Source organism: Heterocephalus glaber, unplaced genomic scaffold, assembly GCF_053883595.1.
Source record: "Heterocephalus glaber isolate CG9 unplaced genomic scaffold, H.glaber_assembly_v1.0 deba00000676, whole genome shotgun sequence".
Classification (NCBI taxonomy): Eukaryota; Metazoa; Chordata; class Mammalia; order Rodentia; family Bathyergidae; genus Heterocephalus; species Heterocephalus glaber.
This window is the reverse complement of record NW_028258156.1, coordinates 14960763-14978135: the sequence shown is the minus strand read 5'-3', so window position 1 is coordinate 14978135 and position 17373 is coordinate 14960763. Positions and strand designations below refer to the sequence as shown.

Here is a 17373-nt window from a genome sequence, read left to right as displayed (position 1 = left end):
AAATATAGATGCTTTTCTATGTGTCCATTATTATTTGTTAAAAAGTCAAAAGAGGAACAGAAGAGAATATCATCAACAATAGCAGATGGTGCTATGAGTTGAATGTGTTCTTCAAAACTTCATGTGGTAGAAATTCATACGTTAATAGTTTTTGGAGGCAGGGCCTACGGGAAGAATTTAGGGTTAGATGAGATCCTGATGGTGAGAATCCATGGTGAAATTAGGGGCTTTTTAATAGAGAAAGGGAAACACAAGCCTGGACAACTCCTCTGGCTTGCTGAGCAGTACCTTCTGCCACACTGTGACACAGCAAGAAGGCCTTCTCCTGATGTGTCCTCTGGACCTTGGGCTTTTCAGCCTCCATATTAAAAGAAATGAATTTGTTTTCTTTGTAAATTATCTAGGCTGCAGTATTGTGTTCCAGCAACAGAAAACATACCAAGATGGCTTGTTCAAATGTAATTTCACAGGTGAGAACAGAAGAAAGAAACACAGCTGAGTCCTTCCCAGTGTGGAAGAGATGATAAAGATTGATGCTTATCTGCCTGTTAACCCAGACTCTAAGTCAGTAAAGGACTAAACACAAAAGTCCCCGTCAAGAATAGAAATAAAGCAGGACATTGATGAATCCTGCTTCGTGAGTAAAATAAGCAGAATGGACCACAGAAAAGGAATTGCTACCCGTTTTTTAAATTTAAAAAATGTTCACAACTTTCTTTCGATTTTAAAGATAAGACAGAAATATTCAGATCATTATTTTTATATGTCCAGAAATAGCAATTCTTGTTAAGAAATTTAGCCCTATCAGTCCTATAATATGAAACAGCTTTCACTGCAAATGAATAAACACTTGGAAATAATTTCAAAGTATATGACAGTAACACCTAATTTAGAGCCAGATCAATGTTTATTGGAAAAATCTGTCTTGAATTTGGAAGAAAAAGAAGTGTGTGTGTGTGTGTGTGTGTGTGTGTGTGTGTGTGTTCATGGAGAAGACTTGAGAAAAGAGTAATGTATAGAACAGAAGAAAATAGGAGAACCTAAAGAGTTAAAAAGAGAAAAAATAGGTAATTTTTCATGAAAATTTAGATATTAATGAAGAGAAAGAAATCATTCTTATCATGAAATACTCAGTCATCTGATTTGGAGAAATATATTTGTTAGTTGCTACTTTCCTTTGGCTCTAATGTTTTGCATACATAGGTACAGGATGCTACCTTAATACTGTTATTTTGTAAAAGTAAAACTTTCTATAGGTTTGTGGATTTTTAAACATTATTGCTAGAACTTTCATATTTTAATAAAACAAGTATCTTTATATGATACAAAATGTTAATAATTAATACTTATAAAGTAGACATTCTTTTGTAAAGCCCAAATAAAACTTACTAAACTATCCCAGTGAATCCTGCCTGACCAGGAATCATTATGTAGCCCAGGATCAATTCACAACATGCTCTAAACAGAAGGTCATGGGGAAGTGCTGTCAGCAGAAGTGCACAGGTATAAGCACTGGCATCTTAAAACTGGCAGAAAGTAGCAAGAAAGGGAAGAGAGAATCATTGTGTGTATTTTGCCTGGCTCAAAGATGAAACACAGAAAATGAGTTGGCCAAGGGATAGAACATGATTTCCCACCCTTTTTATTTAGGCTGTTTCTGTTTTTATTTTTAAAATGGTTACTTTTACAAAAGAAAGTAAGAGTTCACTCTAAGAGCTCAGCTATGTATCTACAACACCATAAAGACTGGCAAATAAATGTGAAAACAGATTTTTATCTTTAAAATTTTCTTAATATATTTTAATATCACCTTAGCTATCAGATATAGATTGGAGTATTGAAGAATGATATCTGAAAACAAAATTTATATGGTATGTTTGGAATTAAATATTTAGTTGTAAGAAGAATAGTATTTGAGTCACTAAAGGATATTTATTGAGGACTTTCTCTAAATCCAATGCTCCATCAATAATTTCTATTGATTAGGAAAAAAACCATGTGACACCGACATGCATTTGGAACAGTTTGTAGTCTACCAGTGTAGACAAGTTTATCACATAGACTTAAAACTCCTGGAGAACAATTCAGTCTCTCCTTTTGGTGTGAAGTAAAAGTAGAAAAAAGTATTTAGGAAAAGAAAATACTAGTGTCAAAGAAAATTTCAAAGAAGATATGGAATTGGGTCCCTGATTTATAGTAAGAATATAAAGAGTGCACTGGGGGAGTGGGGTGAGTAAAGTAAGGGCCAAAAAAACAGTCTTACCAAGGAATTGCCAGCTGACACACACAGCTACCACAGAGTGAGTGTATGTGGAGTAAGTAGTTCGATCTAGGGCTTAGGTTTGGGTCTGAGTTTTGAGGAACTGAAAACCAAATTGAGTTTGGAGGTATTGAGGTTAGCAGAATCATTATAGGTTGCTAAAGTAAGCATATGATAACAAATTAGTATTTTTGGAAGATCTTCCTGGAGGTGGTATGGAGGCTGCAATAGAGAAAAAGTACCTTCTGTCAGGGAGATAAGCCAAGAGATTCTGACTCGAATCTAGTCAAGAGGTGCTAAGAGCTTGTGCTAGGGTTGTGAATGTGGAGACAAAAACTCAAGAATTGAGACAGATATTTAAAGGAAGAAATATCAAGGCTCAGTGATAGGTGGTAAAAGTGAGCGAGAGGTAAAATACAGGAGTAGAGGGAATTTAGTCCTAACTCGTTTTCCAATGACTAGAGGCCTGATCCATCACATCTGACTGGATGAATGAGAGCAGTCAGAGCTGCTCTTCCTGAACAGTCAATCAGCGCGACTGGGCCATAGGATCCACAGCCTTCTGAGTGCTTTCAGGATGTGCAGGTGCTGTTCTAAGGCAGACTGGGCCCTTACAGGTCCCTCCAGAGGTGACAGACAGAGGGCATGAGACATATTCAGCAAGTGCCCTCTGGATGCCAGGGTTGGTTTTAACAGCACCTGTGTGATATTTCGCCTCACTCACTGTGTGACTTACTGAGCATGTACTAGATACGGAGTTCTTTCATAAACCCTTCTACATGGATTTTTTTTTACCTCTTTAATCTTGATAACATCCCTATCACAAAGTGATCATTAACTCCTTTTTATAAAGTCAAAGATTGGTCAATACTAATTATATATGTGACCCAAAATGACAAAATTAGTAACTGACAGAGATCATTTTAGAAATCTGGTTGACCTGACTTATACTATTAAGTGATTTTCAAAAATCATTAATAAAAAGGAAGTCAGGGCTTTTGGAAATACCTCAAAATTAAATCATCCTTCATTCTTTCTGGTTCCCTCTATGAGGAGTGCCCTGGGAACCTATGTAAGAGGCCTTTTTAAGCTCCATCTCAATAATGTCCCTGCCCATCGCTCTCTTAATAACTGTGAGAACTCTTTTTACATCATGACACTTTATGGAAATTATAAGGACGAAGCAAGTAGATTTAGTTGTTTAGAAGTAATCAGAAGTAGTAGGTACTCAAGTGCAGATCAGCTTTATACTAAAATTTTCAAACAATGGCCCAACCAAAAATTATGATTACTATTAAATACATAAGGGTTCTGAAATAAATATATTGTGTTAACTAGGCAAGAAAATCATTAAATTAATGAAAATGTTCCAACAACTTTTTAAAATTAAAATTCTAAAAGTATCCAAAGTCTGAAGTCTGAATTTACTTTTGAGAAGGCTATATATTCTTTCGTATATGCTAACTTCCTTTTAATTGTGCAAGTCTTGCTTAAGAAAATACCTGAGGGCCAGGGATTTAGCTCAGCAGCATAGCACCTTCCTGGCAAGCATGAAGTCCTGAGTTGATCTCCCATATCAAAAAGAAAAAAAAAAAAGAAAGGAAACTTTGAGACTACGGGAACCCTGGAACTCATATGAGTTCCAGCTGCGATAGGCCAGAAGACTCAGAACTTGCAAGAGTTTAATAGGAAGGGAGCTGTTTTGATTTTTTTCCTAACTCTAAATAAATTCCCTCAAACCGCCCAGATGGGTCTTATTTTCCTGAATAAAATTCAGGGATTAATTGATTTAGAGCTTGGATCTAAAGATGTTGACAATTTATGTTGTGCTCTGCTATAAGGATGAAGAGAATCATCTTCTTGTATTTATTTATCTTTACTGTAAGAATAAAGTGTTAGGAACATATTGACAGAACTGATTTAGGACATGAAATCCTTACATTTTAAAAACAGTTTATTGGTAACACCTTCATTTTATCGTAAAATGAAAGGCATCATCCCTTGCAAGGGGAAGGCAAGCACTGACTAAAGATAAAAGTGTAATTCATGAAGGACAGGGCTAGATAAAGATTATGAAGCCACAAATCGAAGAAAGCATTAAAACAAACAAAAAAGAGAATAAGGAAAACAAATTGGCATATAAACAAGAAAACATTTTAAAATGCAAAGTACCAATAGGAGACCACTAACAATGATAACCTGGGGGAAGAAAGATCCTACAGAAGGGGCAGGGTGGAAGATGCACTCAGGGAGATTAAATAGGGAGTGCAGGAGAAAACTCCGATAAAACAATCCAAAATCTTCAAAAGTTTCTGTATTTAGTGTGGCAGCAATCCAATTTTTAGTGTTCAAGCTTCTCATACATTTAAAATATTGCTTTTACTTAAGAAATTAAAAAAAGATATTATAAAATTAAGGCATCATTTAAAATTTATTTTTAAAAGGAACATTATTTGAAATACAATGATAAAATTTATTCTGATATTCTCTAATTTCAGTTTATTTTAACATTAAGATATAATCAATTCTACAATAAAAACAAGAGGAACAGTCTCCTACACGATCTGAAACAAAACTCTATGTTTGTAGATATGTAGCAAAAAAATTAATTTTAATGTACATGATTTTTTTAAAAAATAAAACTATCATCTTCTTAAAAGTGAGAACTCAATACAAGTAATTCATGTGTTCGATTTAAATCATTAGGCATTTTATTATAATAACCAACATTAAAAAAAAAGTGTTTTTCATAATTGAGAAGTTTTCAAAATGTAAATGCAATGTAACTGGGTAATAGCTGAAAATGATTGAAGAAAGTATGTTCATTTTTTTAAAAATGTACTTAATTATATTTTTGAAATGTAAGTCATAGATTGTTTTTCTCATTATGCTGTGTGTGTGTGTGTGTGTGTGTGTGTGTGTGTGTGTGTTTATAAGAATATTGTTTAATCAGTGGGTTGGGGATAGGGATTTGGACACTGCAGAGAAATTTATTTCCTTAACTGACTCAGTGACCCCTACTGTTTTACTCTGCCAAAGGAAGAGAATTAGTCCTAGAAAAGGAGTATTGAATCACTATGATGGGGAAAAAATAGAAAAATTCCAGTCTCATAAGTGTTTTTATACTCTATTAAGAAAAACAGGTACTCTAGAAAATATAAATTCTAATTAATTTCCAGAAATTAAAAATAAAACATTAGAGGTTCCATATATCAGTTTTATTCCAAAAAAAATATTTGAAGCTGGTTTCAGCAATCATCGAAACCAGGTAGAGTCCTAAAGTTTCTCAAGAAAGACCAATGTTTCTTAATTGTCAGTACTACTAATGATTAGTATTTGCATCTAAATCTCTTTTCCTCCTATTTAAGATTCAAATGAATGAGAAAGCCTACAACATGTTGGGAAACAGGGTAAAATGAATTCTTAGGAGCAGCAAGACCTAAAATATGGACCTCTTCCTTTTTTACCTCATCATGTCGCCAAGGACAATTTGCTTAACTTTATTTTTTTGGTTTTTTTGGTACCGGGGATCAAACTCGGGTCCTTGCGCTTGGGCAGCAGGCAGCAAAACCACTGAGCTAAATCCCCGGCCCTAATTTATTCTTAATTTTACTATATATTTAAATTTTTGGGACACCTCATTCATTTTTGCTACCACTTGTTTATCCATAGAACCTGGATTAAAATAAATTTACCATCTATAAAAAAGGAAAACACTTCTAAAATAAAGTTGTTAAGTACAGGCAAAGTCGAGCTCTACCCAGCCAGTATCTATTTTTATTGCCTACCTCTAACCTCGGTCTCCATTTGCTTTCCTGAGAACCTCTACAGTTCCATGGAACACAGTTTGAAAACCATATGATACCATGAACTGTAAGCTTGTCATCAGTTCTAAAATTCTGGATTCTTTGAAGACAAATCTGACCTGGACCTGATCCCATTGGAAACCTGAGGTAAAAAGAAGCTTCCATGGTTTTATGTTAATTTATTCCAAAGTTAAAGCAGCACTTCCAGATTCAGCTATCAGAGAGGATTGGATGGCAGCCTTCTCTGTGACTGGAAGCTAGGATTTGCTTTCCATGATTACTCACTGTGATCTGACACCAGACACAATGCAGTCCTGTCAGGCCCTGGTAACATTTTACTGTTTTGTGGCACTTGTCACACTTGGTTGGGCAGTTGCCTTCAACCCAGTAATGGTGCATGACCTAGAACAGAAAAACAGCATGTAGGTAAGAAGAAGCATCCATAATTGCCACCCACAGCAAGCAAAGTCACAAAACTTACTTCAGTGTTCTTTTTGGACTTCACATAGGTCTTGATGCAAGAGGGAGGCGCTCTAGCCACACAACGCTCATGGACTGTGTACTTGCAGACTGAAAGAAAACAGGTACACAAATACAGAGCTAATCCTGGTCCTGATTGCAATTTTATAGGGAAAGAATGACATTAAGAGAGCCTCATTTCATATCCACTGCTCCTTAATCAATCCAATCAGCCACATCAAGGAAAAGTCCAAGTCGACTGTTTTTACCATGGAGTACAAAAGGCCAATTAGTACAGGAAATATTATGCATGTGAAAAACCAAGACTCCTCTATCATGGCATAGCAGGAAATGCTTAATTAAATCAATCCTCAGTCAAATTTTTCACAATAATTTCCAGATGACAAAAATATTAAAGACAAATTGATGACTGCCAAATGGCTTGGTGTCATTGCTAGAGGGAAGAGATCTATATTTTACAAAGTATAGGCATGACAGCAGCTGCTGAGCATGGGAGTAAAAGCCTATGGGTTTATAGTATTTTGTCTATTGATTTATCTAAACCTTAAATGGCTGATTATTCTATTTCTAGAGGAAAGATTTCATCATACATGGCAGGGTTTTAGTAAAACTTCATGCTTCCCTTGACATCATAGGATCGTTTACCCTCCAAAATAATCTTCACTAGGCATCATATGGTATGAATGAGCAAAACATTTTGTTTATGTGCAAACATGTATATATAAACATATATGAGCAAATATATGTATGTGTGTATATGCATAATATGTTATAAATCTAACATATATAATTTTGGTATATTCACATTGGGATTGAATCTGAATAAAATCAGAGTAATACACATGCATTATTTTAACAAAATCCTCATTCTAAATGAGTTCTAAATGCATGAATTTGTAGAATATTAAAAAGAACAGGTAGTCCATACAATAAAAATGGAAACAAAACTAATCACTTCCTAAAAACTGAATGAAAAATATTAAATTCACATAATATTTATGTAGCAAAACTCTTCCAAAATATTCATATCTGTGATTTTTATTTCCAAAACTAAGGAAGAAAGCATAATTTCTCTACTCTCTATGAGCAATAACTTACAAATATTGTCTTTATTACATTAGTAAGTATAAAAGAAATCGTGAGCAAAATTCTCAGTAAGCACAACTCACCGTATTTGAGAGTTTTCCATATGCTTCTATCAATAAGATCTACCATAAAATATTATTTTCTTTAAAATCATGGAAATTTCAAAACAAAGCATTTCCTCTGTGCACGGAGAATGTTCTGGTGTAACTAATGGTCCTCAGAAACTGTCTTACAATGAGTTAAGTGGTAAATTTCATACAACTTTATTAAAATCCCAAAACACTTAAGAAGTTATGTGGATATATAATACTGAGACATACTTTTTCTGTCAAATAATGTATCTGAAGATAAATTCACAAACATAGTATTAAAGAAGCATGTAGCATTGATGAAAATCTTGTATGGAAGCGTGATTTAAAACATTAGATTTAATTATATGCATAAAATATTACATAGATGATAAACTCGAGTTTCAGTAACTCTGTACACAGTAGAAATGGGTGTGGATAATTAAACTGCTGTATTAAGGGACAATTTCATCTGTAAGAGAAGAGAGGATGGTATCTACTCTGACTTAACAGGAATGTCAGGGAATATAAAATCCTCTCAGGTAAAACTATAATAGATTTAAAAATACATAGGTGATTTTGTAAATAATCTCATATACCCTCTTAGCAAATCCTAAGTGGCAGAAGTAAATTAATGGTATAAAACTTGAGAAGATCAGTAAAATGAAATTAAATAGATGAGCACAACACTTGAACCAGCGATGCTTTGGATTCCAATATCCATAACCATGTATTTTCTTTATGATAGCATGAGAATAATGTATTTCAGTTATGAAATTTCTTAATTTCAAAGCAATTCTATTTTAAATCAATTGTTGTGACTTTTTACTAAGGCCTAAAGGAACTGACTCAGACCATATGAATAAAGTTGATAACTTAGAGAAAGAGAATAGCCATGAAAAAGTTATGCATGTGCAAAATTAGAGGACATTTTCAAAATAATTCCAGAAGAAATGGGAATCATAAATAAATTTAACAATAGTAAAAAGAAGAGAACTAAAAAACTAGAAAATGTCCTTCGTTCTTTATCCAAGGATGACTTTCCCAAATTAAAGAAATGTAAAACTCAGGTGAACTAAATAGTCAGAAAAATAAACCAAAACCAACAATCATAGGAATAGGCAGGGTCAGATTATTTCCCAGCTCTCTATCTATAAGCAGGATCAGCCCATGCAGCAGCCTTTGTCCAAGTGAGCCTAATGAAGACACCAGGCAGAGCGAACATACTCACAAGAGCAGGACAGGCCCTGTTTTCCCACGCCAATCAGCATGTTCAGGCAGAGATTGCAGTAGGCAGGTTTGTTAAAGTGCTTGAGTCGCCACACATGCTGTCCATCATCCTTCACATTCTGCACGGGGCGAAAAAGAAACAGATTTCACTTAATGAAATAAACAGTAGGATATGGAGGTGCCAATAAAATTTAGAGCTGGACTGCAGCATTTGAAGACAATCTGTTATTTCATCTCTGACTTTCTCCAAGTTCGCCACCGCCACTGAGTCTTTAGAAAAACACATGTGCTCTTGTGGAATGAGAGACTGCTAACAAATATCTGATGCTACAGTAACCCACAAATTCTTGTCTAATGTCAACAGTTCAACAGTACACCCAAACCATCATTATAACTTGCCAAACAGAGCACTCCCTAAGAACAAGGATGTGCCTGCATTGCTTTTCCATACTTTATCCTTAGAATAATTCCACAAATAAATAAATGAGAAAGATACAGAAAATACTCTTCACTGGGAGAGCCTGAGAGATGAACATTTGCAAAGACTATGTCAACCCTTAGTTGGTAGCAAATTATGGAAAAGTTGCGATGGTAGTTATTCATGTAGGACAGCTGAGGAATGGATAGGATCTGATGGGAAAAGCAACATAAGTAAGATATGTTGATATTCTGGGACTTCAACTATGGGTTCCTAATGTGTTGCAATTTAGTATAACATATTCTCTGTCTCATATAAGAAATTTTAGTAGACAAAATAAGGGCTTAGCTACATTATCATTTTGTTTATTCATCTTTTGTAAAATAGGGATGATTTTACTCTTATGGAAAGATGGTAAAATATTAAAACTTTATTAATACATTTGGAAAAAATCACTATTGTTATTTCCCACAAATTAAACCTTGAGTTTATATTAACTAAAATATAATAATTATTATTTATGATGCTATCATTATAAAATATTATAGCTACTTCTCTAATTTGTTTAATGACAGAAGCATTGTTCAAGATAAAAATAACATGAAATTGGGCCAGGGATTTAGCTCAGTGGTGCTGCTGCCTGCCTCTCAAGCACAAGGTCTCGAGTTCTGTCCCTGGTACCAAAAAAAAAAAAAAGAAAGAAAGAAAGAAAGAAAGAAAGAAAGAAAGAAAGAAAAACTTGAAATAATATGATGCTAATGAACCTTGAACTCCTTAAAAGAAGGTGGAAATACTGAATGAAGTTACTTCAGTTAATATCATTTTCTCCATTAAAATACACTCTTTTTACTCTCTTCACTAATTTATCTGAAACCTACATTAACTTCAGATGTCACTATTGACATCACTATAGCACATATATATATATATACATACATATATATATAGTTGTTTTTAACAAAACGTCATATTTCTTAGAATACATTCACTGACTAATTTTTGAGCACCTACTATGTTCTGGGGAACTGATACTAATTATGTAGTAATAGAATAATATAAATATGCTGAGATCATCTTGTTTATCTTGATCATAAAATATTAATAATAATGCCCCAACCATATTTTTTTATTCTCAGTCAAGAGATAAGCCACTAGATTTGAAATAGCAAAGAAAATCTATAATAACTAATTCTTACATTAGAATCAGAAATGTCAAGTTTGCATCATAATATGAAACATTAATGAAAATGCCTCCTGGGAGATAATACTCCATGGGTCTCTTGAGTTTCTGCTAGTGTGTTTTGTTAGCAGAGGCACTTTTTTCAGACAATCTTTCAAAGGTACTTGAATCATACAGTCTTGGACAATAGAGACGTGTCTCCCCCAAGGGAAGAGGGTGGGTTTATTAATTGTCCAAAGGTTCAACAGGTTTCTATTGAGCACACTGTAAGAGATTTAGTTTCTCTGAACCCGTTTCTAAGCTCTAATGCTGCATTGCACTGACTTGGGTCACGTGTGTCATCCATTCCCATGAGACTTAGGGAGAAAGGCAAAGTGACTCCAATATGAAGCTCCTGCTGCTTGCTTTGAATAATTCACTCATTGTCTCTGATCCAGGAATTTCATGTCTTGTGCTGGTAGTCAGGATACTGTAAAAACTATTCACCTATAAGTGGGGTGAATTTCAGACATTTTACAAATATCAAAAATACTCATGTTTATTTTTCTGACGGGCTCACAAAATCTCATCAAAAGCAGCCATGCTGAAGGTTTCATGGAGAGAACTTCAACATGTAGCTGGTTCCATTTTCTTCTAAAACCTAAGAAAAAATGCTTTGTAGTAATTTCTGAATTCATTCTGGTTTGGACGAGTCATAAAATTCATAGCAGCTATGCAATGTGTACAGAATATATGTTTAACATTGCTATATTTTGCAAACATTCTGTATTTACAAATTTTTTTACACTAAAATACTAAATATCTAATGGCAAAAATTTAAATATAAGGCCATTAATTTAAAAAAATAAACTAATAAACAGTAGAGAGAAAGGCTATTTAAAAATATTTTAACTAAAGGGAGAAATGAGAAACATTTTAATTTCCTCTGCATTACTGTTCTATATTCCTTGTCATTTTATTTTTAAATGATTGTCCATTCCATGTGAATCAGCCTCATCCTGTTGCAGAGCACATATGGACTAAGTTATCTGGCATTTTCCTTATCAAAAAATAAGCACGGCTGAATGTGGGTGTTCTGTCAATCAGAACACTTAGCCATGTTACAGGCTGCAGCTGATGTACAAAGTCATTACCCAGGCATACAATGCTTCACCAAAACACAAATTAAATAGCTTTATAGCTCTTAGCCGGATGCATTGCCAAAATATGCAAGGGATGAAATATGTATGTGACTTCTTTAAGAGAAGAAATTGATACCAGGAACCAACTACTTCTCAGCAGTGCAAATTATACTCCAACTCTCTGTATTTTCATGCCTTGTCTTGTTTGTCTTATTGAGATTGTAAACTTAGTGGGAAAGAGAGAGAATCTGTCTCTTTTTATATTCTATCAGCCAGTACAGCATATTTCTATTAGTACTTCGGTTGCAAATAAATATTTATTGCCAAGAAAGTAATTCATTTTTATTAAAAAAAAATGAAGAGAGAATCCAAAGAGCTTGGTTCCTGGCCTAGGATGAAAATTATGAATAAACCATTTCACCTCTCTTCTTATTTTACTCTCTAATAAAATGGAAGTAACCACTTTCCTTCCCCAGGCCAAGGTGTGAGGTTTCATTATACAATACCTGTGAAGTTAATTTAGCTCCTCAGCAGACTGGTGTTATATAAATAGAAAATATTATTAGCACGAGTGGGTTGAGTTGCATAATATCCCAAAGTTTCAGCCAAAGGAATTCAGAAAGATATTTGTAGGTTCACTATACTTTCTCACAAAATTCGCTTTTGTGTGTGTGTCATTGCCAGACATAACACCATGCTTTACAATGGTGCAGCTCAATTCTGGGCTCACAAGAGAAGGGAAAACTGTAATGAACCCTGGGCTAGTCCTTGCTGAGAAGCAGCTTTACATTCTTCAGTTCATTTCCCGAAAACCCAAAAGGATGTTTCCATAGGAAGAATGCCCACTGGGACTTTTTGGAACCGTTTCACCATCTTAGCAATTTGTAAAGTTTTAGATTTTTCCTAAATACTTTTAAGATCATATATAATGTTCAAGTGAACTAGAGCTAATACAAATAATATTTTCCCCAAAGACTTCAAGGAGAAATGACTATAATCTCTCGGCCCAAGTCCTATCAGCCCTGTTTCAACCGTCTTAACATGGGACATACAGCATAGCTAATGTTGCAAATTACTCCAACTCATTAAATAATAAAGACCAGTAAATGTCATTACTATTTTGTTGAAGGATTTAAAAATACATGTTAATATAAAACAAACTGTGGTGTGAGACAAAAAATGAGCTCTCTTGCAACCAGACAATACAGGGAGAAGTACTAACATTCAGGGTTGTCTTGCAAACAATTGGTATTATTCAGACAGGATTTCTGGGTTCAGGATGGGCCCCTGCCATTCCTATGGTTCAGATGTAAACTCAACAGTACGAAAGACCACACAGTCACTTTCTTTGAATGACCTAAACCGAAATCTCGAAAATTATCACGTCTTTCATGTTTTGCAACTTCATTTTAGATTGAGCAATGTTTAGAGAACAGAACAACAAACCATAACACAATTAAATTTTTAAAAATTGGAGTGTGAAATACCATTTTTCCAATTTAGTTAATTAAAAAACACATCATCTTCTAAAGTCTATCACTCATACATTTCATCAAGAACACAAGACATTGCCCTTTTTTGAGTCAAGTTAAAAAAAAAAAGTGCCCTGAATCATCTCAAAGGCCAAGTTTATGATCCATGTTATGATTAACGGCTGAGATTCTTTTGTATACATGGTATAAGAGGAAAATATCCCACTGAAATCAATACAGGTTTGAGGTAAACTTACAATCCACAATCAGCAAGTTAGGGTACCTTTACTTCAAGGGTAGTTTAATGTGTGCAATGCTTGAATCTATTCCATATGTTTAATATGTACTTCTAATTTATGATGGTATGTATTGAGAAATTTCCCTGGAATAATTTAGTGAAGATTTGAGATTATAAGTTTCAGGGAGTGAAGCACTATTGATTATTTTGTTCAACTGGAAAAAGGAATATTAGAACTAGAAGAGTATTGAAAAAAAAAGTCAGGTCTTTAGCTATTTTTCTTTTCTGGGGAGGATACCTCTTCTGCACAATATAGCCCAGTTACTTGACAGCAGAACTAGGTAAAGGTCAATTTGATGAAGTCCATTGCTTCTCTGCTATCTCTCCATCAGTCCCCGTATCTTGGTGTGGTTTTGCTCTGCTAAGAGGTGTTAGGTGTGTTTTTTCTGAATGAATAAACATGAATTAAAACTCCTTCTGTTTGTAATATGACAAACTAGTGACAGAACAGATCAGTGATTGGGAATATGTGACATTGGGTCAAATCTTTCTAGAAACCTGTTTTGGCAAATAAAATTTTACTGTAACAGAGCTGTGATAGTTCATTTGCACAATAACTGATACAGCTTTGTGCTCTAGCAGCAGATCTGAGCAGTTGTGAGAGAGACCTTATGCCCCAAAGCTTAAACTGCTTAATATCTGTCCCTTTTAGATGCCAATCACTAAAGCAGATAATTATTAACAAAGAAAAATGTTTTTCCTTTGATGACACTTAAAAATTATTCAATGGTATGAATGCTGAGGAATGGCTGAACAGTCTCAGGTATGCATTTTTTTATAGTGGTAATCAAAATCTCAAAACTATCCAAACTCTCAATTTTCCTTCACATGTACAGACATCAAGATCTTGTATGATTTCTTTATCTTGATTTTTGTGAGGCTTACAGAAGCCTTTGTAAGAGAAAAGAAATGACTCCTGCTGTCTACTATTTGGCATAGAATCAGGTCCAAATGAACTACATTTCTGAGTTCTGGTAGCAAAACATATCATTTAAAGTAAAGTGGCATTTACAGTTCTATTGATGAAGAAAAATAAACTACAATGAAACCATAACTTAGAATTGAGGCCAGCTCTCCCAGGGTGACTCGCCTAACTGTATAATTTGGTTACTCTCACAGTTCTTTCAAAGACACTGTGGTGCTTAGCATTCACTCTCAATTATAATCTACTCCTCAGGCTCAGAAATAACAGACAAGAATATGTAGGATGACATAGCAAGGCAGGATTCACAACTAATGGCCAACTTCAAGCTCAAGCTTCTAGAATTCCATTCAATAATCAAAAAGTAAGATGGGAAGTGGGAGGTATGGTACTCTGGATCAAATCATAGGTAATAACATAACACATTAGCTGTCTACTGAAAGTAAATAAATCTCAATTACCAAAAAAAGGCTGTCATCACTCAACTGTCTTAGTGTCACTCTTGCTACTTGAAATATGTGCCATGCCTTAGATTTAAAAAGCTGTTTCTTCTAGCAAATACATGCTCTGTTTTATGATCATTACACGTGATTACAGGGTTTACTATTTTATTAAGAGCAAATTTTAAACATAGTCGCCTTACGTTTTAAGAGATGTAAAAAAAAAAATTTCCTCCCCCTCCCCTCGAATTGTTCTTTACATGTAAAAAATGCTTATTCTTAAATTGCCCTCTTACGTTAAGCAATGTAGCCCTGCCATCTAGTGGGAACAATAGGGAACGCAGTTCTGGAACACAGGTCTCATACTACAAATCCTAACAGATTTTCCCCGTTTCAATCTTTTTGGACTAAAAACACAAAATATTAATTTATAAGTAAATTTTAAAGTCAATTAACCAAGTGAACATTAAAGGAAAAGAATTTTCATTTGATTAAAAGTACCGTTACGGTAGAAACTAATAAGGTCCATATTATATTTGTTTAAAATAGTTCGAGTTACATTTATGTAGCTTTGTGAACTGTATTAGCCATCCGTTCTAAACAATAATATCCAAGGAAAAACACCATTTCAAAACACATGTGATATTTAACATACAGGTGAATAAGTTCACCTTTTCACCTTCGTCTGCCTCACTTTCAACTAGGAAAGATTTTATCTACACATTTTTACAATACAGCACCTTCATTCATAAGATAATTTCTGGTAGCACAGGGAATATACAAGTTGCAGCTTTAAAATATAAAATTAACTTGTTGGGAATCATTAGTGAAATTTCAAGAATGGAGTCATTTCCCTATTTTCAGCACAAAGAATACACTAAATTCAAAATGGTGCTATTTTGTTAATTTTTCTTTTGTTTTCTCTTAGTCATCTGAATTACATGGTACTTTCATCATAAGGTATACTAAACAATTAAATATTTAGAATATAGAAATATAGAATAAGTTATTTTAAAAAGATGCTTTATTATATGTAGTGTACAAATATAGCATATGAAGAAATACTGTTTAATTATCAAAGTACAAAAATATGTATTTATGACCAAGAAGTTCTACATTCATTATCTATTTTAATATGTAGTGCCTACTAGCATTTTTTTAAAAATTTCTTTTCTCTAGCCATGACTAAAATCTCTTGGGTCTTATAAAAAGCAAGGCAAAAGTAATAGTAAAATATTTGAAGCTCCAGATATAAAAGAAATAAACGCTGAACCCTATTAATTTCCACATACAAAAGAAATAATATTCTGAAGCCCACTAATTGATTATTATATTCAAATGTGTTCCTGAACCCTAAGCCCACTTGTATGTTCCTAAATCCATAGGCTCATATTTGTACACATGCTCACGTATTTTACAAATGCAGACTGTAAGATGGCTTGTAAGAGCTGACTTTTTAAAGTCCGTGCATTGAATAATTGTGGTATCATCTTCAATCTGCAAAATTTGTTTTCTTGGTAACAGGAATCATCAGAAATGTTCAGGTACACAATAAAGTGATGAACACTATATTCTTGCCTCTCAGAACCTTAAATATTGTAAATTTTATGGAGCCTTTCACCCCTAATATTCTTTGACTGTAAGTAAATGTGTTACTATGTACATATTAGAGTTAATTCTTATTCAGCAAGTGATACTAAGTACAAAATTTAGCACTGACTGTTGATGTCATCAGGTTTTTAAATTAATTACTGAAATTTACTTCAGGGATGGGTTAGCAAGACTTGCTTTCAAAGTCATTATTATTTCACATTATGATCTTAGCTTCATCTGTTTTATCCCCCCAAATCACTATTTAGTTACCAATGCAATTGGCATTAGGTTAAAAATACAATACATTTTTACATAAGAGAAATTTTCTATAAAAGATTTTTTATAAAAGAATTACATAAAAGAAAATTATATATTTAAGAAAGAAAAGAAATAATTTTTATAAAATAAATTTATATAAAATTTATATAAAAGAATTATAGAAAATATATCCTTTCAAACACTCAGACATAAAATTACTTCTTTCAATTATTGGGTATCAATAAACTAGATGACATTGATGGAAGAGATATATGGAATGGGATCACAAGAACCATATGATACAATAATATTAGTGAGTTTCTTGCCTTAGATGATATATGAGTAGGTCAATAATTTTCCAAAAGTAGATTGCACTTTAAATAGAAAAAACAAGAGAGGAAATATATATACAAACTTCAGATATTACTTTAAAATGAATCAATATGTTTGTGGCAATTATTACCACACAAGTAGTTACTGTTAAACATCACCTTGGTATATGTTTTAGAAGTTCCAGGCAATTACTACATGCTTAGTGATAGAAAATGGCCAGATCAATTTGTAATCAAAAGGTGTAATAGAGAACCTCATTGTGTAAATGCTTACATTTTCTAAGCCCAAAAGTACAAGAAGTGGGATTGTTGTCATTCCTCCTTGAATCCACTCCTCCAAAGACACCGTTCCATCATGATCATAGTCAATTTCTTCCATCATTTCATGAAGGATCTGGAGAAGAGGATA

General features: G+C 33.7%; 1 protein-coding gene across 10 annotated transcripts in view; it reads right to left on the bottom strand.

Moving 5' to 3' along the window:
* Positions 1–17373, bottom strand: part of Dgkb (diacylglycerol kinase beta) — a 620388-nt gene that overhangs the window by 431602 nt on the left and 171413 nt on the right. For all 10 annotated transcript variants that reach the window (XM_004839605.4, XM_021254159.2, XM_004839601.4 and 7 more), the window contains 4 exons: positions 17239–17358; positions 8932–9049; positions 6548–6636; positions 6352–6468 (listed from right to left, as the gene is read on the bottom strand). In XM_004839605.4, coding sequence (XP_004839662.2) covers positions 6352–6468; positions 6548–6636; positions 8932–9049; positions 17239–17358 — 444 coding nt within the window. The remainder of the gene's footprint in view (positions 1–6351; positions 6469–6547; positions 6637–8931; positions 9050–17238; positions 17359–17373) is intronic.